This window comes from Oncorhynchus nerka, linkage group LG2, assembly GCF_034236695.1.
Source record: "Oncorhynchus nerka isolate Pitt River linkage group LG2, Oner_Uvic_2.0, whole genome shotgun sequence".
NCBI classification, from domain to species: domain Eukaryota; kingdom Metazoa; phylum Chordata; class Actinopteri; order Salmoniformes; family Salmonidae; genus Oncorhynchus; species Oncorhynchus nerka.
This window is the reverse complement of record NC_088397.1, coordinates 45,177,682-45,204,779: the sequence shown is the minus strand read 5'-3', so window position 1 is coordinate 45,204,779 and position 27,098 is coordinate 45,177,682. Positions and strand designations below refer to the sequence as shown.

The 27,098-nt window shown below is 42.7% G+C and overlaps 1 protein-coding gene across 1 annotated transcript; it reads right to left on the bottom strand.

Moving 5' to 3' along the window:
- Positions 1 to 37: 37 nt before the first annotated feature.
- Positions 38 to 25,462, bottom strand: tspan2a (tetraspanin 2a). The gene is made up of 8 exons (XM_029671129.2): positions 25,256 to 25,462; positions 14,666 to 14,768; positions 5,008 to 5,105; positions 3,825 to 3,899; positions 3,602 to 3,697; positions 3,433 to 3,495; positions 1,718 to 1,801; positions 38 to 1,574 (listed from the first exon to the last, which is right to left on the bottom strand). The coding sequence occupies exons 1-8, from the start codon at positions 25,322 to 25,324 to the stop codon at positions 1,509 to 1,511; spliced, it is 654 nt and encodes a 217-aa protein (XP_029526989.1). The 5' UTR covers positions 25,325 to 25,462; the 3' UTR covers positions 38 to 1,508.
- Positions 25,463 to 27,098: the final 1,636 nt, after the last annotated feature.

The window sequence follows — 27,098 nt, the reverse complement described above, 5'->3', positions numbered from 1 at the left end:
GTGGTATTCCAAACATTTTAAAAGAATAGAAACTTGCTCCCATTACTGTTTTATTTTTACAGGCAATTAAACGGACATGCATTATTAGCATAAACTGGATTCTACAACACAGCCGGTGTGCGCACACAATCTTAACATCCACAAGAATTCACACACAATGTACACTAACTCACTGTAACAGTTCACACATTGCATGCTCTAAAAGAGATCACTCGGGACAATGCTAAATTACATGTATCATCTAGACTTCAGAAGGTTAGACATTTACAGAATGACAGTACTTCATAAAATGTAGCTGCTTCCCCGACCCAGAACACTGACAATTGTTATTTCAGAATGTCAGTCAAGTTGAAACAGGCTCTTTTTTGGATTGTAGGCCCACACTCGCAGCTCATAAAAATGCAGGGGATACTTCTTAGCAGAGCACCACTTTGCTAATGGAGGTAAGTGAGGGCAAAAACCATACAGGTTGTTCAAGTGAAATATGCAGTTGTGTGAGGATCGGTCACTTGGGCTTGTCTGTACAAAGATGTGAAATGTATGCTGCAAGTCCCAACAACAGTTATGTAAAACTCCCAAGACGGGAGTTGTTACTGACCGACATACAAGCAGATGATGGGTGACTACAGTAGCCCTGTACATGCAATTAACCCTTAAAATGGGAAACCTGCATTTGCTACATCCATTCTTGGATTTAAGTTAATATGTATGCATTGATACTTGAAGAATATACTGTATTAACGCCTCATGGGTTTAGTTCAACTCGTGTACCCTGCCAGAACCTCCATAAATGCTTGTATACATAGTAAATGTAAACAAACATATGGCCTCAAGACATGGTTAAAACTCATTTTTATATCATGAATGGTCAGTCCTTGCATCCATAGCTCTGTCTATTCATTTGAGTGGTTACAGCCCCATCGCTCAGCTTTTTACCAAAACGGGTTGGTAACACACTTTCAACTGCTGATTGCCCTTTTAAGCTGAGGTTACCAAAGACATTGGATCAATAAGGTTTTTAAAAAAAGCACACACAAAAAGGGAGTTTATATTTACAGCAATGCTCCTCCGCCAATCACATTTCTTTCGTCAAAAAAGGAAGACGTACATGGAATGCTAGCGGTGTTAGAGGGGAAAAATGGAGAATGTCTCAGTGTACTGCCAAATCCTGAGCCATGTTGCGCTTGGAGAGAAGCGCAGAGAGGGACCAGATATTTAGTTAACAGAGATGCCAGAGGAAAGAGAGATGGCCTGGTCCCATTGGCCCCACACAGTGCTGGCCACTGTCTAGGGGATGGGGAAATCCTGGTGATATTTCGGGTGTGATATCACACCCACACCACCAAATTGACCCCATGGACTTGTATGGTTTGTGTTAAAAAAAAAAGAGATTTAAAAAAAAAAGGCTCCCCTTGCCCAGATGTGATGTCGCCTCCAAATTCAGGCATGGCGATTACAAAAGGGCTGGTGGGTCTGCAGGGTGGGAGGGGTAGAGATACGGGGCCTGTCTATATCACCTCCCTGTTGTTCCGAATTGCACAGCAGAGGACCATACTGAAGATCATACCAATGACCTGAGGAGAGAGCAAAAAAAACATCTATATTAGTAGGCTATAAGCTTGTAATACAGTTTTTTTGCAGTATAATGTGTAACATTTTGTAAATAATCATATGTAACATAATGTCATTTGTGCCTGAGTGTCAGTAAGATCCTTACCATTACTCCTGCTACACCAATCCCCACATATCCAATAATGTAGAGCTTTTCATTGAAAAAGACCATTATTGCATTCAGACAGTCCTGGAAACATATAGATATAGGATCATGTCACTTACAATACCTTTATTTACTATTTCTTACAAATCAATAAGAGCACATTAAGGGTATACTAACCATATGCTCTAAGCACAGTTAATGGCACCACTGTACTATAACTAGCTTATAAAACTAGATTTTTTTAGTTTGTAATGTGACAAACAACTGTAGGTCTACAGTAATGGCGCTCAGTAGGGGAAATCAGGCCTATGGTAAAACAATTTTCATTTCAACATAAGAGGATTCATCTTTGCATCTTATAGTGTGAAAGCGTGGGAAGGGTGCCTCTTCTGTCCCCAGGAAATGCGGTGTCTTTACTTTCCCTAGGAAATATCACTTCTTATGTAGTGTAAAATGTGGATTCCAAAAGGCTTTAAATATAAAGGTCAGGTGTCCTTTACTTTAAATACACAAAAATATGGTTATTGAAAGGGAATTGAATAACTTTTTAATACTTTTATTCAATGGATGTAGGAGTTTTTGCCATGTCCCCGGTTGTTATTCAGCAACTTCCACGAGAAATATAAGCCATAAAAAAAATGTAAAATCCTTCATTATTTTATAGTTCTAGTTAAATTCTCTCTTATCAATAATGTTTTTTTTCATGATTATTGTATTTATTATTATTATATTTAAGATTTTCTTTGTGTTCCTGATATCACTTTCTATCCTGTTAATTTGTTGAAATTCTCAGAAAACAACCTCTTCCTACAATGGCATCACATTCAGGAAGTGTCATAATTTCTTTGGTGGTAAAACAATGGTGAAAAGCTCAATTAAATATAAACACTATGTTTCATGTTGTTAGTCTGCACTCATACATTTCCACCCTATTAGGCTATATTTTTGAGAAAATTTCCAAAACACTATGTTTGATAGAGAAATTAAAATCCTGTTCAAGTGCTCAGCAGGTAGCCTAGTGGTTAGAGCGTTGGGCCAGTAACCAAAAGGTTGCTTGACTGAATCCCTGAGCTGGCAAGGTAAAAATCTGCCATTCTGCCCCTGAGCAAGGCAGTTAACCCACTGTTCCCCAGGCGCCGAAGACGTGGATGGCGATTAAGGCAGCCCCCCCCGTAACCTCTCTGATTCAGAGGTTCGGTTAAATGCGGAAGACACATTTCAGTTGAAGGCAGTCAGTTGTACAATTGACTAGGTATTTCCATTATGCTAGCTCAATTTTGCTCACTGACAGAGCTTTGGCTAATTTAGGCTCCAAATGTATGCACCTAACAGGTTGGAAAATGCACCAAAATAAAAATGAAGTGCCTGAGATTGACCAATATGTTTTTCTGAAAGTCAAACATGTCCCTTTTCTGATAGAATAATTTTGAAAAGTCCACTAAAGTTATGAGGTCCAAAAGTCACTGCATAGTATGAATGACCCAGCAGCGCCATTGAGGCAACCTCCATTTTGATGTAGTCACTTTTCTACACAATTGGCTGATCCCTCCTGATGACCCGGTCGGAAACGACTCCAACAGGGTCACCAGGAGGGATTAGCCAATGAAGTTGGAAGCCCAACCCAGTTGACTAAATTAAAATGGTGGAAGCCCTCAATGTCGCTGCCCATATTAATATGGCCTTTTGGCCACTAGAGGCCTCTATCAGAGTTGTACCTTTGTGTCTTCATCAGCATCAGGACACAAACGCGAAGGCATGGAGACACCACAGCAATTCAGCTACGGCAAAAAACAAACAGGATGTCAAAAATAAATATTGTATATCAAAACACTGACACATGATCATGAACATATCAGAGCAAAAAAAAAAAGTAGTTTAACTCACAACATTGTGGTACATTTCAGCTACAGTAGTGCCGTTGGAATTTTCAGAATTCTCTGAAATAGATTCACTATAGAATTGTTGAACGTCTTCGATGATCTAAAACATAGATTAAGGATGAATCAGTAATTCAAATAAGTAAGAGATCGAGATTGCAGTATAAACAAGTGGTTGTCTTTAATTCACGTTTAATGAAATATCGGAACATTGATTAAAGTGGATATACCTTGTCTTTGCTCATGAATCCAAACACACCTGCAGAAACCTCTGCACCAAAGATTACAAGAAGGCAGGCAAAGAACTGCAAAACAGAGAGGGCAGTGGTATGTTAATTCACAGAGGATCCTGTACATTTGGCCAGGAGATTTCCCTGGTCAGGACATATGGTCAGCTAAAGGTCAGGGCCTATAGTATGCTAATACAGTCGCTAGTGAAAGTCTACACACCCCTAGCATAATCTTCACATTTTGTTGCCTTAAATTTAAATATAAAAAAAAATATATATATATATATATTTTTTTATAACTGATCTCCACAACCGATTCCAAATTTTCAAAGTGAATTCAAAATGAAAGTCTTGTGGTGGCAGCATCATGTATCGGCAGGAACTGGGGAGTGTCAGGGTCAATAGAAATATCAAAGGAGCAAAGCCCAGGTTAAAGTAAAAAAATAAAATAAAAACTAACTCTGGATAAAGTTGTATTTTTCAGCAGAACAATTACACACATGTGAAGGCCAAAGAGATACCAGAACGGCTTTCCAATAGGTGTTGATTGTTCTTGAGTTGTCTGGTCTCAGTTCGGACTCAAATTTGCTTAAAAAGGTTTGAATATTGCTGTCCTTCAATGATTCCCAACCAAATGTACTGATCTTAAACAATTTTGACAAAAACAATGGATACTGTTGCTCTAAGAGTTGTGCAACGTTGGTAGAATCTTATTCAAAATCTAATTCACAGCTGTGATGGCTGCCAAAGGTGCTTCCACCAAGTATTACCTCTGGGGTGTGAAGACATATCAAGACATTTCCATAAAAAATAAAAAAGTTCTATAGTTTTTAAAGTAAGTTGGTTGTGTAGATCGGTAGGATTAAAAAAAAATTGTAACACCTTTTTAAATTTCATTTTAAGGCAACAAAAAAAATGTGATGACTATGCAAGGCATGTGTAGACACTCAGCGCTGTATAAAGAGAAGTCTTGATTTCACTCAGGATGTTTTGGCACGCCATTAAAATTCCATTCCACTTAAACAGTGAACTTCAAAAAGCATACTATGTAATTAGAAATCATGATGATGGCACAACAGGTGGAACAGGTTATTATCTAACATGTACAGTACATGAATGGCCTTAGGCTAAAGACACAACCTAAGGCTAGGCACCTAAGGTAAATCTCCCACCAATTACCCACCGACGCAAGGAGACACTGTGACTCCTTCACAGCTCCACAGCAACCAAAGAATCCCACCAGCATCATGACCCCGCCTGCACCAATCAGGATGTACACGGCTGAGAGAGAGAGACACAGAGACACAGAGAGAGAGAGACACACAGAGAGAGAGACAGAGAGCGAGAGAGAGCAGTGAATCAACAGAGGGTGGCAGCATTAGGCAAGAGTGTTAGACATGGATTCTACCATGCAGCAACACAATCTAACTACAAAGTCAAGTGTTGGGAGTATCCAGTATGTAATACTATCTTCATGCTGACTTTATGAACTGTAAGTTCAAATGAGTCAGAGGGAAAAGTGGTGAAAAGTCTCATCATTAAAACAAAGTACTTTCCCACTTCAAAGTGCTCATTACACATTATTCAAAGTTACTCTCGGTTGATTTGAATATATTTTGCACACCCTGGATAGCAACGTGTTGCTAAGGTAACCCAATGTTCCACTTTGCAGAATTTGCAGCAGTATATATATGTCTCTGTAATCTGTCTCATCAACACAACGCTCATATTTTCAGAGGCCTGTGGATGTCCTCATCAGCTGCTCCACCCCTGCCTGAGCAACAATAACCCTCTCAATACAAGGAGCAGGAAGAGAGACCATCATCGCAGGGCAGGCCTAACAAAGACTCTGCTGGGGTAGCATCTGCTCTGAGACTAGTGTCACGGTCACCACAGCACTGCGGCTGGGATGGTGTCATCTCATCTCCCCTGTGATGCTCCCCCATGCCCCCTCAGCCCAGCCTTCACGACCAGCCCTTCCCCGAGACAGTGAAACAGTGCGACACTTAGACGATGATAAGGTAGAGTAATGGTACACCTGGGAAGTCCCCATGCTCAGTGTTTGGCTTAAAATCGACGACACAGGCAGGAACTGCTACGGCTGCCTAATTAAACCACATGGGGGCCCGTGGTGCGCTGAGGTTGTTTTCGTTGTTTAAGAACAATAGATAGGAGGTGAAGCGAAGCGGTCCACTGTGGCTGCACTCTGGCTGGGAGAGGAAACTGGAAAGAAGAGGGCTTGGCTAAGCTCATAACTGATCTCCTGCTTTACACGATGGAAAACATCATGAGACAAGACAGGCGCCTTGCTTTACACAAGCAAAGCCGGCGATGTTGAGAAGAGAGCCCTCCAATCCAAACACATGTACAGCTCCTTTTCAGTGTCTGCGATATCTAAGCATTTGCATTTATGTGCTGCCCCAACATTGGTGGAGGTTATCAATGGGCAATGCAAATCTTTGAGCGTTCAGTGTGCAAATTGACGAGCACTGTAAGTACACTGCTCCCCATAGGCTTGGCTCAGCTTACACAGACACAGAGGCACAGAGGTGACAGAATGGAAAGTGAATCATCCGTAGGGAATGCTGCCTCCTTGTCCCTCTATGATATCCCTGTCTAATTAGTCTTGTCTTCAGTGCAACTGCAAAAAGGTAACCTTTCCCTCACACATTGTTCTTATGCTGCCCAATATAATATTTATCTTGTATCCAAGGCTCCCTTGGACTATGACAAAACATGATCAATCTTAGTGCTATGTTTCTGCCCAGACGTTTGTAACGTCTCCACGTTAAAATGTGAACTCAAAATGGATCCGAATACGAGGCTGTGCGTGTATTGTTGGCCACAACAAATACAGAAAGCCTTATTGGATACGATTTTGAGTTTGGTTTATGATTCCTGTTGCTGCTGTTCTATTGCTACCATTTCATTACTAATCGAAGCTGTCATCTGATGCTTTATGGGGCTTTGCTTTTTTTACTGTGAGCCGGTCGCACATTTACTATCTGCAGACTGCTTGCTTTTCCACAGAAAAGTCTAGGGGTCCAAGTTATATGTAACACGATTATCAAGCCTTGTTTTATATAGCACATCTGTTCAGGACAGGTGATTGTTATACATTGCCTGGACATGACCAAACTCAGACGTCCCTATGTTGGTGGTAGCTCTCTTTGTACCACATGGTTTGGATGCCCAGGCAAGAGCTGGTATGGCATTTGCATTGAAAGCCAAAATGAAGTTATGGTGTCATCATAGCCAGCTACATTTAAGACATTTACATTTAAGTCATTTAGCAGACGCTCTTATCCAGAGCGACTTACAAATTGGTGCGTTCACCTTAAGACATCCAGTGGAACAGCCACTTTACAATAGTGCATCTAAATCTTTTAAGGGGGTGAGAAGGATTACTATATCCTATCCTAGGTATTCCTGAAAGAGGTGGGGTTTCAGGTGTCTCCGGAAGGTGGTGATTGACTCCGCTGTCCTGGCGTCGTGAGGGAGTTTGTTCCACCATTGGGGGGCCAGAGCAGCGAACAGTTTTGACTGGGCTGCGCGGGAACTGTACTTCCTCAGTGGTAGGGAGGCGAGCAGGCCAGAGGTGGATGAACGCAGCGCCCTTGTTTGGGTGTAGGGCCTGATCAGAGCCTGGAGGTACTGAGGTGCCGTTCCCCTCACAGCTCCGTAGGCAAGCACCATGGTCTTGTAGCGGATGCGAGCTTCAACTGGAAGCCAGTGGAGAGAGCGGAGGAGCGGGGTGACGTGAGAGAACTTGGGAAGGTTGAACACCAGACGGGCTGCGGCGTTCTGGATGAGTTGTAGGGGTTTAATGGCACAGGCAGGGAGCCCAGCCAACAGCGAGTTGCAGTAATCCAGACGGGAGATGACAAGTGCCTGGATTAGGACCTGCGCTGCTTCCTGTGTGAGGCAGGGTCGTACTCTGCGGATGTTGTAGAGCATGAACCTACAAGAACGGGCCACCGCCTTGATGTTAGTTGAGAACGACAGGGTGTTGTCCAGGATCACGCCAAGGTTCTTAGCGCTCTGGGAGGAGGACACAATGGAGTTGTCAACCGTGATGGCGAGATCATGGAACGGGCAGTCCTTCCCCGGGAGGAAGAGCAGCTCCGTCTTGCCGAGGTTCAGCTTGAGGTGGTGATCCGTCATCCACACTGATATGTCTGCCAGACATGCAGAGATGCGATTCGCCACCTGGTCATCAGAAGGGGGAAAGGAGAAGATTAATTGTGTGTCGTCTGCATAGCAATGATATAATGATAGCTACAGGACTGCCGGGTTGGAGCGAGCGGTCGCATCTGCACTCGGTCCGCAGGTAGTATTACATTTCATTACATTTCATTATAGTTATAGTTATAGTACAACGGTTTGATTTGTCTAATCTTAGCAATTTCTTCTTAGCTAGCTACATAGCCGTCTTTGTATCATAGATAATTGCGTAATTATCGTATTTCGTCGTCCTAACGCAGTCTACACTGCCCTGCAGCTAGCCAGCTAGCTGACGTCCACCGTTAGCTAGTCCACCGTCTACCGATTAGCAACGGTTTGATTTGTCTAATCTTAGCAATTTCTTCTTAGCTAGCTACATAGCCGTCTTTGTATCATAGATAATTGCGTAATTATCGTATTTCGTCGTCCTAACGCAGTGTACACTGCCCTGCAGCTAGCCAGCTAGCTAACGTCCACCGTTAGCTAGTCCACCGTCTACCGATTAGCAGCACAACTATTACACTCAACTGAACGACTTGATTAGTGTAGTGTTAGCTAGCTACATAGTTGTCTTTGCTGTCTTCGTATCCAAGATAATTGTGTAGTTTAGAGTGTGTAGTTTTAGAGTGATTATCTTAATTTACCGAGGTTAGCTAGCCAGCTATTTGTCGTCCTTAACGTAGGAGACACTGCTAGCTAGCCAACAGCTAGCCAACGTCTTCCGAACAGAACTTCCGCACTCAACAATCCGGTCGCATCTCGCTTCGCTCCACAGGTAGTATCACATTTTTCATTTCATTTCATTACAGTACAACGGCTTGATTTGTTTGATCGTACATAGCTAGCTGCATAGCCGTCTTTGTATCAAAGATAATTGTGTAGTCTTGAGCGATTTCCTAGGTTAGCTAGCCAGCTATTGTCGTTCTTTTAACGCAACGTAACGTAATCAACACTGCTAGCTAGCCAGCTAGCCCCGAATAGCAGCACAGTAGAAACTATTACACTCAACGGAACGACTTGATTAGTGTAGTGTCAACAACGCAGACACTGCCAGCTAGCCTACATAGTCAACAACGCAGCCTCTGCCAGCTAGCCTACTTCAGCAGTACTGTATCATTTTAATCATTTTAGTCAATAAGATTCTTGCTACGTAAGCTTAACTTTCTGAACACTCGAGACGTGTAGTCCACTTGTCATTCAATCTCCTTTGCATTAGCGTAGCCTCTTGTGTAGCCTGTCAACTATGTGTCTGTCTATCCCTGTTCTCTCCTCTCTGCACAGACCATACAAACGCTCCACACCGCGTGGCCGCGGCCACCCTAATCTGGTGGTCCCAGCGCACGACCCACGTGGAGTTCCAGGTCTCCGGTAGCCTCTGGAACTGCCGATCTGCGGCCAACAAGGCAGAGTTCATCTCAGCCTATGCCTCCCTCCAGTCCCTCGACTTCTTGGCACTGACGGAAACATGGATCACCACAGACAACACTGCTACTCCTACTGCTCTCTCTTCGTCTGCCCACGTGTTCTCGCACACCCCGAGAGCTTCTGGTCAGCGGGGTGGTGGCACCGGGATCCTCATCTCTCCCAAGTGGTCATTCTCTCTTTCTCCCCTTACCCATCTGTCTATCGCCTCCTTTGAATTCCATGCTGTCACAGTTACCAGCCCTTTCAAGCTTAACATCCTTATCATTTATCGCCCTCCAGGTTCGGAGAGTTCATCAATGAGCTTGATGCCTTGATAAGCTCCTTTCCTGAGGACGGCTCACCTCTCACAGTTCTGGGCGACTTTAACCTCCCCACGTCTACCTTTGACTCATTCCTCTCTGCCTCCTTCTTTCCACTCCTCTCCTCTTTTGACCTCACCCTCTCACCTTCCCCCTACTCACAAGGCAGGAAATACGCTCGACCTCATCTTTACTAGATGCTGTTCTTCCACTAACCTCATTGCAACTCCCCTCCAAGTCTCCGACCACTACCTTGTATCCTTTTCCCTCTCGCTCTCATCCAACACTTCCCACACTGCCCCTACTCGGATGGTATCGCGCCGTCCCAACCTTCGCTCTCTCTCCCCCGCTACTCTCTCCTCTTCCATCCTATCATCTCTTCCCTCTGCTCAAACCTTCTCCAACCTATCTCCTGATTCTGCCTCCTCAACCCTCCTCTCCTCCCTTTCTGCATCCTTTGACTCTCTATGTCCCCTATCCTCCAGGCCGGCTCGGTCCTCCCTCCCGCTCCGTGGCTCGACGACTCATTGCGAGCTCACAGAACAGGGCTCCGGGCAGCCGAGCGGAAATGGAGGAAAACTCGCCTCCCCTGCGGACCTGACATCCTTTCACTCCCTCCTCTCTACATTTTCCTCTTCTCTCTCTGCTGCTAAAGCCACTTTCTACCACTCTAAATTCCAAGCATCTGCCTCTAACCCTAGGAAGCTCTTTGCAACCTTCTCCTCCCTCCTGAATCCTCCTCCCCCTCCTCCCTCTCTGCAGATGACTTCGTCAACCATTTTGAAAAGAAGGTCGACGACATCCGATCCTCGTTTGCTAAGTCAAACGACACCGCTGGTTCTGCTCACACTGCCCTACCCTGTGCTCTGACCTCTTTCTCCCCTCTCTCTCCAGATGAAATCTCGCGTCTTGTGACGGCCGGCCGCCCAACAACCTGCCCGCTTGACCCTATCCCCTCCTCTCTTCTCCAGACCTTCTCCCTTACCTCACCTCGCTCATCAACTCATCCCTGACCGCTGGCTACGTCCCTTCCGTCTTCAAGAGAGCGAGAGTTGCACCCCTTCTGAAAAAACCTACACTCGATCCCTCCGATGTCAACAACTACAGACCAGTATCCCTTCTTTCTTTTCTCTCCAAAACTCTTGAACGTGCCGTCCTTGGCCAGCTCTCCCGCTATCTCTCTCAGAATGACCTTCTTGATCCTAATCAGTCAGGTTTCAAGACTAGTCATTCAACTGAGACTGCTCTTCTCTGTATCACGGAGGCGCTCCGCACTGCTAAAGCTAACTCTCTCTCCTCTGCTCTCATCCTTCTAGACCTATCGGCTGCCTTCGATACTGTGAACCATCAGATCCTCCTCTCCACCCTCTCCGAGTTGGGCATCTCCGGCGCGGCCCACGCTTGATTGCGTCCTACCTGACAGGTCGCTCCTACCAGGTGGCGTGGCGAGAATCCGTCTCCACACCACGTGCTCTCACCACTGGTGTCCCCCAGGGCTCTGTTCTAGGCCCTCTCCTATTCTCGCTATACACCAAGTCACTTGGCTCTGTCATAACCTCACATGGTCTCTCCTATCATTGCTATGCAGACGACACACAATTGATCTTCTCCTTTCCCCCTTCTGATGACCAGGTGGCGAATCGCATCTCTACATGTCTGGCAGACATATCAGTGTGGATGACGGATCACCACCTCAAGCTGAACCTCGGCAAGACGGAGCTGCTCTTCCTCCCGGTGAAGGACTGCCCGTTCCATGATCTCGCCATCACGGTTGACAACTCCATTGTGTCCTCCTCCCAGAGCGCTAAGAACCTTGGCGTGATCCTGGACAACACCCTGTCGTTCTCAACTAACATCAAAGCGGTGGCCCGTTCCTGTAGGTTCATGCTCTACAACATCCGCAGAGTACGACCCTGCCTCACACAGGAAGCGGCGCAGGTCCTAATCCAGGCACTCGTCATCTCCCGTCTGGATTACTGCAACTCGCTGTTAGCTGGGCTCCCTGCCTGTGCCATTAAACCCCTACAACTCATCCAGAACGCCGCAGCCCGTCTGGTGTTCAACCTTCCCAAGTTCTCTCACGTCACCCCGCTCCTCCGCTCTCTCCACTGGCTTCCAGTTGAAGCTCGCATCCGCTACAAGACCATGGTGCTTGCCTATGGAGCTGTGAGGGGAACGGCACCTCAGTACCTCCAGGCTCTGATCAGGCCCTACACCCAAACAAGGGCACTGCGTTCATCCACCTCTGGCCTGCTCGCCTCCCTACCACTGAGGAAGTACAGTTCCCGCTCAGCCCAGTCAAAACTGTTCGCTGCTCTGGCCCCCCAATGATGGAACAAACTCCCTCACGACGCCAGGACAGCGGAGTCAATCACCACCTTCCGGAGACACCTGAAACCCCACCTCTTTAAGGAATACCTAGGATAGGATAAAGTAATCCCTCTCCCCCCCTTAAAAGATTTAGATGCACTACTGTTCCACTGGATGTCATAAGGTGAATGCACCAATTTGTAAGTCGCTCTGGATAAGAGCGTCTGCTAAATGACTTAAATGTAAATGTAAATGTACATTGCATACATCATCCCATCAGTGATGACACACCAACCCAAAAGGCTTGGGCATGTACCCAGTTCTTCTTTTTTACTCTTCTTTTACTGCATTTAACTAGGATTTAATAGAAAACGCTGGCATCAGATGTCGGTATCACAATGTGCAATGAATTATGCAGTTTTTGATGATATCTTGACTCTCTGGCTGATGGGAGTGGCGGTCGCTAGGAGACAGTCGCCTCAGAGGCCACCCAATGAGCTACAGCACCCTGAGGGCAGCAGCCAACTGGGTGAAGGCATGGTGAAGAGTTGGTAAAGTGAGTCACCATTTTAGGTTACACTCTAAATTTGAAGTAACAAGAATAGGCTGCATTCTACTCATGTCCATGGAGACCAGGATATTATACGGAACACCGATACTTAATAATGAATGTTGAGAGGTCACTTGAAACACAAGACAGAGTCTTTGAATACATACAGTATACAATGGCTAATATAGATTGTGCCACGACATGGGGCAGGCAATGTGTGAATAAAATGTTATTTCAAGTGTAGTTTGCATTTAACCGGACGCTCAGGAAAATGCCCCTCCATGCACTTTCTCTTCAACAAGCTTTTGTGGAGAATATGTGTCTGTTGTTGCAGAAATCAACCTATTATTATGTCCTACGAGGGTATGACCACAGGCGATTTAGTGTAACTTTAATTTTAGAATAATCCATTAAAAAAAATGCAAGGTTCCTGTTATAGCGTATATGTTCCTATGGGACAGAAACAAGAACAGGTTAGATTGATGGGAAATGCTCCAACAAACACAAAGATACTAGAGGTCGACCGATTATGATTTTTCAACACCGATGCCAATTATTGGAGGACAAAAAAAGCCGATACCGATTAATCGGCCGATTTTTAAAATGTATTTGTAATAATGACAATTACAACAATACTGAATGAACACTTATTTTAACTTAATATAATACATCAATAAAATCAATTTAGCCTCAAATAAATAATGAAACATGTTCAATTTGGTTTAAATAATGCAAAAACAAAGTGTTGGAGAAGAGAGTAAAAGTGCAATATGTGCCATGTAAGAAAGCTAACGTTTAAGTTCCTTGCTCAGAACATGAGAACATATGAAAGCTGGTGGTTCCTTTTAACATGAGTCCTCAATATTCTCAGGTAAGAAGTTTTAGGTTGTAGTTATTATAGGAATTATAGGACTATTTCTATCTATACTATCTGTATTTCATATACCTTTGACTATTGGATGTTCTTATAGGCACTTTAGTATTGCCAGTGTAACAGTATAGCTTCCGTACCTCTCCTCGCTCCTACCTGGGCTCGAACCAGGAACACAACCGACAACAGCCACCCTCGAAGCAGCGTTTCCCATGCAGAGCAAGGGGAACAACTACTCCAAGTCTCAGAGCGTGTGACGTTTGAAACGCTATTAGCGCTTACCCCGCTAACTAGCTAGCCATTTCACATCACATCGTTACACCAGCCTAATCTCGGGAGTTGATAGGCTTGAAGTCATAAACAGCAGAGATGCTGGCAAAACGCACAAAAGTGCTGTTTGAATGAATGCTTACGAGCCTGCTGCTGGAGCCTGTACACGTTGGAGCAACGACAGTCCTTTTTCGCGAATGCGCACTGCATCGATTATATGCAACGCAGGACACGCTAGATAAACTAGTAATATCATCAACCATGTGTAGTTATAACTGGTGATTATGATTGATTAAGTTTAATGCCAGCTAGCAACTTACCTTGGCTTCTTACTGCATTCGTGTAACAGGTGGGCTCCTCGTGAGGCAGGTGGTTAGAGCGTTGGACTAGTTAACCGTATGGTTGCAAGATTGAATCCCTGAGCTGAAAAGGTAAAAATCTGTCGTTCTGCCCCTGAACAAGGCAGAACCCACCATTCCTAGGCAGTCATTGAAAATAAGAATGTGTTCTTAACTGACTTGCCTAGTTAAATAAAGATTAAATAAAGGTGTAAAAAAAAAATAATAATAAAAAAAATAGATTGTTATGAAAACTTGAAATCGGCCCGAATTAATCGGCCATTCCGATTAATCGGTCGACCTTTAAAAGATACCCACCCATTAAATACTGTACTTCAAACGTATTCCTACCTAAGTAAACGTTGTAGGTGGCTGGGTACATGTTCAGTACTAGGATATGTGCAAAACATTTTTGAAACAGAAAATGTAACACTTTGCTATGGCTACGTTGTGCAATACTGACCATGGTAACTAAGTACAGTACAATAATTCCAACAGAACCAGTGGGGAAGGTGTTCAGCCGGTCTAGGGTCCTGGTCTAACTGTGGACTCACCTATGAAGAAGGTCTCGGGGGCTCCCTCTTCATTCAGGAGCTGGTCTGTCTTTGGGTCAAACATCAGCCATAACCCCACTGCCAACACCAATGAGCCACACAGCTGGGGAGCAGAAAAGATAAAGCATGCACATACATGAAATAAATAAATCCTCAACATTCAGGGAACATTCACTGAACAACAACGCAACACAGTAATCAATCAACACATCTTGCACACTACTGTTTAGTCTACAAAAATGTGTATTTTGTCATCACAAACCTTGACCTTTTTTTAAAGCTTCATGTTGCATACTACAGATGTGAGATACTGTACAGACCGTCTAGTGTCTATGAACGTTGTCTAGTCTTGACCTGACCTTGAGAACAGATCAGGACACTGCACAGCATTGGTCCCCATTAGAGCTTAAATAGAATAACCCATTGATTGAAACCCAGTAACACAAGGTGGTGTCACCCATGACTCCATGTGACTTTGTCACATGTACCATCTGGCTTTTTGTAGAGGCCTGGGCAGATATTCTTGGGCAGATACTGTTCAGTAAAATGCTTTACTCTGAAAACCACAATGACTGTCAAAAAGGCTGTTTCAATTAACATTCAGTATCAAATAATTGACTTCACAACTAACTAGCCCTTGTGTCCGAGGTGTCGATGTTGGCGCCACTGCTGAAATCTAATTAGCATAATAAAAACATCCCCATCAAAATCCGTCAGTTTAAGCTAGAGTTATCAGTTTTTTTTTGCATGGGCTGCGTCTCAATCCACCGCTTCCGCCAATGGTGGCCTTCCGCATCTGCAGTGGAAGGTGGCCAAGCTACAGTGGTGTTTGTCAGACCATGAGACATCCCGAAAATCTGCCTGTAGCAATCCAAAATAACTAATATGACACCTATGTGGAAAGATGAGACTCTCACGAGGGTGTTCTGTTATGCTCTATGAACCCCACAAGCGGCACCGTACCGCCGATCTGCCAACTTCTGTCTGTAGCATCCAAACAGTTTGGGCTACACACTAATAAGACTCCTCTATGTTTTGCTCTAAGACACCTACAAGCCTCACAAGATTCGTCTGAAGATAGCTCGGTACCAACTAAAATAATTTTTGGAAGTAACAATTATTGAAAATAGTTTAGTGCCAAAAAAAAGGAGATAAATATGGGTAAAAATGTATGACTAATTTCCTGATCTCTCAGAAATAGGACAGAAATTATAAAACAAACTTCCTTTTGATTTATTTTTGTTTTTCCATGTACAGTTGAAGTCGGAAGTTTACATACACTTAAGTTGGAGTCATTAAAACTTGTTTTTCAACCACTCAACAAATTTCTTGTTAACTATAGTTTTGGCAAGTCAGCTAGGACATCTACTTTGTGCATGACGCAAGTAATTTTTCAAAAATTGTTTACAGACAGATTATTTCACTTATAATTCACTGTATTACAATTCCAGTGGGTCAGAAGTGTACATACACTAAGTTGACTGTGCCTTTAAACACCTTGGAAAATTAAAGAAATTGATGCCATGGCTTTAGAAGCATCCGATAGGCTAATTGACATCATTTGAGTCAATTGGAGGTGTACCTATGGATGTATTTCAAGGCCTACCTTCAAACTTTTTTTAGACCTCCACAAGTCTGGTTCATCCTTGGGAGCAATTTCCAAATGCCTGAAGGTACCACGTTCATCTGTACAAACAATAGTATGCAAGTATAAACACCATGGGACCACGCAGCCGTCATACCGCTCAGGAAGGAGATGCGTTCTGTCTCCTAGAGATGAACGTACTTCCGTGCAAAAAGTGCAAATCAATTCCAGAACAACAGCAAAGGACCTTGTGATGATGCTGGAGGAAACAGGTACAAAAGTATCTACAGTGGGGCAAAAAAGTATTTAGTCAGCCACCAATTGTGCAAGTTCTCCCACTTAAAAAGATGAGAGAGGCCTGTAATTTTCATCACAGGTACACTTCAACTATGACAGACAAAATTAGAAGAAAAAAATCCAGAAAATCACATTGTAGGATTTTTTATGAAGTTATTTGCAAATTATGGTGGAAAATAAGTATTTGGTCAATAACAAAAGTTTATCTCAATACTTTGTTAAATACCCTTTGTTGGCAATGACAGAGGTCAAACGTTTTCTGTAAGTCTTCACAAGGTTTTCCCACACGGTTGCTGGTATTTTGGCCCATTCCTCCATGCAGATCTCCTCTAGAGCAGTGATGTTTTTGGGCTGTTGCTGGGCAACACGGATTTTCAACTCCCTCCAAAGATGTTCTATGGGCTTGAGATCTGGAGACTGGCTATGCCACTCCAGGACCTTGAAATGCTTCTTACGAAGCCACTCCTTCGTTGCCCGGGTGGTGTGTATGGGATCATTGTCATGCTGAAAGACCCAGCCACGTTTCATCTTCAATGCCCTTGCTGATGGAAGGAGGTTTTCACTCAAAATCTCACGATACATGGCCCCATTCATTCTTTCCTTTACACGGATCAGTCGTCCTGGTCCCTTTGCAGAAAAACAGCCCCAAAGCATGATGTTTCCACCCCCATGCTTCAGAGTAGGTATGGTGTTCTTTGGATGCGACTCAGCATTCTTTGTTCTCCAAACACGACGAGTTGAGTTTTTACCAAAAAGTTATATTTTGGTTATATTTTCATCTGACATTCTCCCAATCTTCTTCTGGATCATCCAAATGCTCTCTAGCAAACTTCAGACGGGCCTGGACATGTACTGGCTTAAGCAGGGGGACACGTCTGGCACTGCAGGATTTGAGTCCCTGGCGGCGTAGTGTGTTACTGATGGTAGGCTTTGTTACTTTGGTCCCAGCGCTCTGCAGGTCATTCACTAGGTCACCCCGTGTCATTCTGGGATTTTTGCTCACTGTTCTTGTGATCATTTTGACCCCACGGGGTGAGTTCTTGCGTGGAGCCCCAGATCGAGGGAGATTATCAGTGGTCTTGTATAACTTCCATTTCCTAATAATTGCTCCCACAGTTGATTTCTTCAAACCAAGCTGCTTACCTATTGCAGATTCAGTCTTCCCAGCCTGGTGCAGGTCTACAATTTTGTTTCTGGTGTCCTTTGACAGCTCTTTGGTCTTGGCCATAGTGGAGTTTGGAGTGTGAATGTTTGAGGTTGTGGACATGTGTCTTTTATACTGATAACAAGTTCAAACAGGTGCCATTAATACAGGTAACGAGTGGAGGACAGAGGAGCCTCTTAAAGAAGAAGTTACAGGTCTGTGAGAGCCAGAAATCTTGCTTGTTTGTAGGTGACCAAATACTTATTTTCCACCATAATTTGCAAATAAATTCATTAAATATCCTACAATGTGATTTTCTGGATATTTTTTTTCTCATTTTGTCTGTCATAGTTGAAGTGTACCTATGATGAAAATTACAGGCCTCTCTCATCTTTTTAAGTGGGAGAACTTGCACAATTGGTGGCTGACTAAATACTTTTTTGTCCCACTGTATATCCACAGTAAAACGAGTCCTATTTCGACATAACCTGAAAGGCCGTTCAGCAAGGAAGAAGCCACTGCTCCAAAACTACGATTAAAAAAAGCCAGACTACGGTTTGCAACTGCACATGGGGACAAAGATCGTACTTTTTGGAGAAATGTCCTCTGGTCTGATGAAACAAAAATATAACTGTTTGGCCATAATGACCATCGTTATGTTTGGAGGAAAAAGGGGGATGCTTGCAAGCCGAAGAACACCATCCCAACCGTGAAGCATGGGTGTGGCAGCATCATGTTGTGGGGGTGCTTTGCTGCAGGAGGAACTGGTGCACTTCACAAAATAGATGGCATCATGAGGGAGGACATTTACGTGGATATATTGAAGCAACATCTCAAGACATCAGTCAGGAAGTTAAAGCTTGGTCGAAAATGGGTCTTCCAAATGGACAATGACCCCAAGCATACTTCCAAAGTTGTGGCAAAATGGCTTAGGGACAACAAAGTAAAGGTATTGGAGTGGCCAGCACAAAGCCCTGACCTCAATCATGTAGAACATTTGTGGGCAGGACTGAAAAAGTGTGTGCGAGCAAAACTGACTCAGTTACACCAGCTGTCAGGAGGGACAAAAATGGGACAAAATTCACCCAACTTATTGTGGGAAGCTTGTGGAAGGCTACCCGAAACATTTGCCCCATGTTAAACAATTTAAAGGCAATGCTACCAAATTCGAATTGGGTGTATGTAAACTTCTGACCCACTGGGAATGTAATTAAATAAATAAAAGCTGAAATAAATACTATTATTCTGACATTTCACATTCTTAAAATAAAGTGGTGATCCTAACTGACCTAATACAGGGAATGTTTACTAGGATTAAATGTCAGGAATTGTGAAAAGTTGAGTTTAAATGTATTTGGCTAAGGTGTATGTAAACCTCCAACTTCAACTGTATGAACCTGGTATTCAATGTGTGTTCTATGGACTAATGGAAGGCCATATTCAATGTTTCATCAATAAAACATGTATATACTTTTTTTATAATTAAAAGGAGTCTTAAAATTCCAAATAAAATGGCTAAATGATCCTTGATATAACCATCTTCAGGCAATTCCATATGTTAGCTTACTACAACCCTCCCCCCTTAAGGATTACAAGTGGACAACTAATAGTGTTATGTTGTAATAAAAAAAAGACATATCTCGTCTGTCTTTAACCTCTGGGGACTTTGGCCTTCAGAGTACTATGTAGCAGGGCAGCCAGATTAGACACTGCCTTAAGGTCAGTGTTGCATTTGAACCCCCTAATGATAATGGCAAGTATAGTCAGAGAGTAAGCTGATCCTAGACCTGTGCCTACAGCTAAAACTCAGTGCAGGACAGCCCATAGTGTCTCAGCCACAGGCTGTGCCAGCCTCACAGGCCTACAGATGGGTGATGTAACACACTGGCATTGGCTTCCCGTTGGCACTGTACCCCAAACTGACGCTGTACGCTTTCTGCTGTCCACTATGACCCGCCCTCTTTGGCTCGTCTCACAACGCCACTGTTTTTTGTCTCTTAACTGGTAACAAAGGGCTGATGTCTGACAAAGTGACATCACTCTTCCCAGCAAAAAGAAAGTCACATCACAGTGCCAACTTGTATGAGAGAGGGGGATAGGAAATATGGTTGGCCATCGTAGCTACAGTATGTTGGAAATGTACCAACAAACTGCAGTTCTGCAAGAAGTTCAGTAGGCTTATGCTATATGTACACACTGTAAAATATTACCTGTAAAATTTACAGTAACTTCCTGGCAGCGATTGGCCTAAATGTGTACTGTAATATAACTTACAGTACCAAGTCAGTTACAGTAATCTCATTTACAGTATAAATTAGAATTACAACATCTTACTGTTATTACTAAGTGACATATTACCCAGTATTATTTACAAGTTTTAATTTGTACATTTTGGTCAATTAGCGGGCGCTCTTGTCCCTTAGCAACTTGCATTTGGTGCATTCAACCAAGGTTGATAAAAATATAAAAAACACACAAATCATAGTCATAGCAAGTTAAACGTTTCTGTAACAGTTACTGAAAATGTTGCTGTAGTTGAGGATGCACTGGTCTTCAAAATAATTACAACAAGATATCTTATGATCTCTGGATAGTGCCAATACATTACTGGAGATATTGATGAGAACTTGATGCCAGCTTCCTTTAAGTTACTATAATGTCAAAGTAATGAAACATACTACAATACTGTAAAAGTGACTAATAAACTGTAAGAACGTAATTTATTCCACAGTATTTTACAAGGGATTGGAGCAAGCATGTTGGCTGCTAGGCATTTGTTCAGCACATTAACAAATACTGTGTTTCAAATCACTTACCATTTTAGAGGCCTAAACAAAGGCTTCCAAACTGGCTGTGATTACATGGCAAAACAGATCAAATGAACGTGGTTAAATATTCAACCATTAAAAGTTTAAGACCTGCAGCTACTCTGATCTCTCCCCTATATACATACATGTAACTGTTAGGGAACCACTACAACATATCAGTTAAATTCATACAGCTTTCTTACTAACGGGTGCAACGAATATAGCCTCTTACAAGACACACCTCAAAATATGTTAACGAGTCAGAAACATCAATACCATGCACTCACTATTAGTGAGTGACGTTACGTGTAATACTGGAGCTCTGAAATATGCGTCGAAATAGCTAACGCCTCAAACACACCTACAGTGTTTTGCGTTAAATGGTACACAGCATCATCTGGATATGTGTGCAACAAAAGTTCAATATTCACCTTCTGCAACCATTTCTGTCAAGCTGTCTACACATATAATTTGATGCATGTTCGATAAACCCAACGTGTGCACCACACAGAACGCACTGCAACTGCCTCTGCAACGCAATGCTGCAAGGCACACAAAGCATTGAATTGGAAATTAATGTGCTTCCGGTGTACCAAAACGCAAATGACACTGTTGGTGTGATCGAGGCGTAACTTCAAAGCAGTGTGCGGTTGTGTGTATCACTTTATCAGAAGTACGTCATCTGCTTCGTTTGATCACGTGCATTTTCAAACCCTGTGTTGCAAAATGCAAGATCCCACTGATTTTACTGTGGTTCCAGTGCTTTCTTCGATTAACCGGCTTTCAAACACCAACCTTTACTGGATAACATACTTAAAAATATATAGTTAGGATTTTGTACATGTCATTTTACCTGAATGGTAGATTAGAATGTTGAGTAGGGAACATTCAGGGACATCAGGGTATGAGGTTGAATCCTGTTTAAAGTGCATTAGTTGAAAATCATTTTATGTGAAACCAAACATTCTGCCCTGTTGTTCAAATAATTCATTTTATTTAGTATAGTATAAGCTTCTGTGTTAAGCATCCTAAATAATGCCATATATTCCGTTTTTGAAAAATAGTCAACTTGAAGGCAAAAAAAGGAAAGTATGACGTAAGATGCAATACAATTGATTGTAGGCTATTAAAGCTAACAACTTACCGCTGTGCCACAGAGTTTTTAGACAATTTCAACAGTAAAATGTGCATTCTACAGTGTCTTAGTGTTGAAATTACAGAAAAGTATTACAGTGTGCTGTAAAACACATTTGCAGTATTTTGCTGTGCATTCTATAGTGTTTACTGTTGAAATTAGAGAAACGTCTTAGTGTAAATCACAACAGTCTAGAGCAAACTATGCATACTGCTGTAATAGATGTCGTAATAGTGCAATTACATAAACCATTTCATTCATATTTAAATAACATTTTATGTGGAGGTTCATTCACACTTTGAGTTGACACTAAACATGAAGTTCAGTCAGTCCTGTAGAACTGTGACCTCAGAATCTCAGGTACAGATGTAATAATCAAATCCAAATGTATTAGTCACATGCGCCGAATACAACAGGTGACATTTTTTATTTTTTATTTCACCTTTATTTAACCAAGTAAGCTAGTTGAGAACAAGTCCCCATTTACAACTGCGACCTGGCCAAGATAAAGCAAAGCAGAGCGACAGAAACAACACAGAGTTACACATGGAATAAACAACAGTACAGTCAATAATACACAATAGAAAAAAAGAAAGTCTATATACAGTGTGTGCAAATGGCATGAGGAGGTAAGGCAATAAATAGGCCATAGTAACAAAGTAATTACAATTTAGCAGATTAACACTGGAGTGATAGATGAGCAGATTATGATGAGCAGATGATGGTGTGTAAGTAGTGATACTGGTGTGCAAAAGAGCAGCAAAGTAAAAACAATATGGGGATGAGGTAGGTAGATTGGGTGGGCTATTTACAGATGGACTATGTACAGCTGCAGCGATTGGTTAGCTGCTCAGATAGCTGATGTTTAACGTTAGTGAGGGAAATGTAAGTCTCCAGCTTCAGCAATTTTTGCAATTCGTTCCAGTCGCTGGCAGCAGAGAACTGGAAGGAAAGGCGGACAAAGGAGGCGTTGGCTTTGGGGATGACCAGTGAGATATACCTGCAGGAGCGTGTGCTACGGGTTTGTGTTGTTATCGTGTCCAGTGAGCTGAGAAAGGGTGGAGCTTAACCTAGCATAGACTTATAGATGACCTGGAGCCAGTGGGTCTGGCGACGAATATCTAGCGAGGGCCAGCCGACTAGAGCATACAGGTCGCAGTGGTGGGTGGTATAAGGCGCTTTGGTAACAAAACGGATGGCACTGTGATAGACTTCATCCAATTTTCTGAGTAGAGTATTGGAAGCTATTTTGTAGATGACATCGCCCAAGTCGAGGATTGGTAGGATGGTCAGTTTTACTAGGGTAAGTTTGGCGGTGTGAGTGAAGGAGGCTTTGTTGCGAAATAGAAAGCCGATTCTAGATTTGATTTTGGATTGGAGATGCTTAATGTGAGTCTGGAAGGAGAGTCTACAGTCTAGCCAGACACCTAGGTATTTGTAGTTGTACACGTATTCTAGGTCAGAACCGTCCAGAGTAGTGATGCTAGTCGGGCGGGCGGGAAGGGTGAGGGCAGCGAGCGGTTGAAAAGCATGCATTTGGTTTTACTAGCGTTTAAGAGCAGTTGGAGGCCACGGAAGGGGTGTTGTATGGCATTGAAGCTGGTCTGGAGGTTAGTTAACACAGTGTGCAATGGGCCAGATTGTATACAGAATGGTGTCGTCTGCATAGAGTTGGATCAGGGAATCACCTGCAGCAAGAGTGACATCGTTGATATATACAGAGAAAAGAGTCGACCCGAGAATTGAACCCTGTGGTACCCCGATAGAGACTGCCAGAGGTCCAGACAACAGGCCCTCCGATTTGACACACTGAACTCTGTCTGAGAAGTAGTTGGTGAACCAGGCGAGGCAGTCATTTGAGAAACCAAGGCTATTGAGTCTGCCGATAAGAATACGGTGATTGACAGAGTCGAAAGCCTTGGCCAGGTCGATGAAGACGGCTGCACAGTACTGTCTTTTATCGATGGCGGTTATGATATCGTTTAGAACCTTGAGCATGGCTGAGGTGCACCCATGACCAGCTCGGAAACTGGATTGCACAGCGGAGCAGGTACGGTGGGATTCGAAATGGTCAGTGATCTGTTAATTAACTTGGCTTTCAAAGACTTTAGAAAGGCAGGGTAGGATGTATATAGGTCTAAAACAGTTCGGGTCTAGAGTGTCACCCCCTTTGAAGAGGGGTATGACCGCGGCAGCTTTCCAATCTTTGGGATCTCGGACGGTACAAAAGAGAGGTTGAACAGGCTGGTAATAGGGGTTGCAACAATGGCGGCGGATAATTTTAAAAAGAGAGGGTCCAGATTGTCTTGTCCAGCTGATTTGTACAGGTCCGGGTTTTGCAACACTTTCATAACATCTGCGATCTGGATTTGGGTGAAGGAGAAGCTGGGGAGGCTCGGGCAAGTAGCTGAGGGGTGTGCGGAGCTGTTGGCCGGGTTGGGGTAGCCAGGAGGAAAGCATGGCCAGCCGTAGAGTAATGCTTATTGAAATGTTTGATTATCATGGATTTATTGGTGGTGACCATGTTACCTAGCCTGAGTGCAGTGGGCAGCTGGGAGGAGGTGCTCTTGTTCTCCATGGACTTTACAGTGTCCCAAAACTTTTTGGAGTTAGAGCTACAGGATGCTAATTTCTGTTTGAAAATGCCAGTCTTTGCTTTCCTGACTGACTGTGTGTATTGGTTCCTGGCTTCCCTGAACAATTGCATATCGCGGGGACTTTTCGATGCTATTGCTGTCAGGATACTTACTTACAAGGATGCTTACTTACAAGCCCATAACCATCAATGCAGTTCAAGAAATTGTATTCAGTTTATTTGGCAAATATTTACTTAAAGTAAAAAATACTTTTTATTGTAACACAATGAAATAACAATAACACTATATAAAGAGGGCAGAGGTTAGTCGATGTGTGGCACCACCTAGTATATCGGTCCTGGATGGCAGGAAACTTGGCTCCATTGATGTACTGGGACGTACGCACTACCTACCGTCTGTAGCGCATTACAGTCAGATGCCGAGCAGTTGCAACAGGATTTGAACATTTAGTCCATTAGTGCAGTTGCTTGGTCAATAAAATGGACAAAAGTAGGCTACATGAGAAGTGCAATACTGTTAATATAACCAAGTGTTAGTGCGTGTTTTCAGTAAATGTATGTAAATCATGAAGCTCATGCGCAAATTCTCAACAACAAAAGAGTGATCAAACTAAGATCCTTCAACTAAATCTGGAGGGAGGTGAGTCGTGGTTAAAGGAGTTACCATGAGAACATGTCTTTTAAGAAATACTGCTGTAAACATTTAATATAACGTGCGAGAGAGCGCGCACACTCGCGCTTTCTATCTCAACCATCAAATAAGATAATATGATTATATTTGGTAACAGCATGCGTCCATGAAAATGAGTTACGTTGATAAAAATCCGACAACAACAGAGGAAATGTACTTTCCCTCCGGACCGGCAGAAGAATATAAATGAATCAGCTACAGCAGCGTGAGAGATGGATTTGCTGCAAAAAGCATCTGCGATTTATGAAGAATGACTATAAATCACAATAAATTCTGCACACATGCAACCATGTTTATGATCGAATAAATGTAATGGTGGTAGGATCAACACTTACCCAGAATATGAAGTTGAAAACAAAAAGAAGATATTTCACGCATTTCATCCCACCTTGCACTTTACTCATGATTCCAGAGATTCTGTAAATCCGTCTCTAATACGACCAATAAAATAATGAAAAGACAGCGATACTTTGTTCTACATGCGTCTTTGACATCAACAATAGTCTACAACCGCGCTGCAATCTCAAAATGACAACATTGGAGAAGCTTTACGCGTGTTGTTGGACCGCCCATTTCCGTCATTGGTTTATGAGTGGTACAAATTAATCAGATGGCAAAACTACTGTGACCTCATTAAATAAGCCAATATCAATATTTTGGGATTTTAAACGTCCACTTAATTAGATTGAATTTGTTTCTTGTAACAAGCCTATTTTATCCTAGGCTGAAACACTATCGAAGGACTGCATTTATAAGTGTATGTTTTAAACTCTTGCAATATTAACTATTAACGCTTTATTATAAATCTATATTATTTAAATACAGTAATGTTTCACTAAAGACATTATAGCATGTAGAAAAACATGTCTACGCTAAATAGAAATGTGTGCGTTGATTTCATGCTCAATCAGATGGCATTCTATCTACAGATTATAGTTTAAGATCTTATTTCCAAAAACTGAAACTTGTTTGGGTGCAAATGTTTACATTCAATAACTTTCTACCCAACCCGTTGAAGTGCAATATGCCAAAAGAAAGCCTAAGACATTTACACCAATAAGATAAATTGCCATGGCTGTAATGATACACTCTTAGAAAAGGGTTCCAAAAGGGTTCTTTAGGGTTATACCAAGAGCCGTTTTGATCTGAAGAACCCTTTTTGGAAGACATGGATTCTGTATCGTGACTCAGATGCAGATACAGGAGAAAGGTGCTTTGGTTCTCAGAATATTTATTATCACAAAGGGTCAGGCAAAAGGGCAGGTTGAGGGCAAGCAGAGGTTCGTAATCCACAAGTAGGTATAAATACACAGGGGATAATGTAGTAAAATAGGAGACACCTGGTAGGGGGTTGAAACAAGCACAAGACAGGTGAAACAGATCAGGGAGTGACATTATGTGTAAGGCAAAAGGTTCTAGAAAGTTTTTTTTTTATGATTCTTTGAAAGGCAAAAAGGGCTACATTGTACATTATCATATTTCCCAGCATGCGCTATGGCAGGGTGATTTTCAGAATTGTTTGTTTTGATCTGTGTTTTTTGCATGTATATTGATTGGTTGATTCATGTTATGCTAGACAAAGATACATAGCATACATGTTTCTAAACTAATCCAATTTGTTAGTAGGTGGATTTATTGCACCCCTTACTGAGATGGTTGTTCCAGTTTATATGATAGAGGCAGTCTCAACAATTAGTTTTTCAATCCTGGCAGTCATTCGGAATTCAGGTTGTGGGTAATAAAAAAAAATCACGCTTGTTTGGACATAACTCTATTGATGGGAAACTACATTTCCTGAAGCATTGAAGCTTTCCAGGCAATTGTGTAGAAAAACGGTTCATTACTCAGAGCTTCATTATCAGTTCACAATGCACATTAATGACGTCTACTGATCAGCAATTAAAAACAAAGTGAGTATCAGTTTCTTTTTTCTCCACTGATTTATCAAAACTTCATGGCGCGGCTGTAAAGTTGTTTGCTTTAATAGCCTGCAATCAGTTGGATTCCATCTTACATCATGCTTCCCTGTTTTGCCTTCACATGGACTATTTTTCAAAATGGAATCTATAGCAGTGCAGAAAGTGTGGTTCCACAAAACTATTTTCAAAATAGTGTGCCTTCAACATGATTCGACTTAATACCCTCACATCCCTGAATTGTCCAAAGTTCCCTACTCTA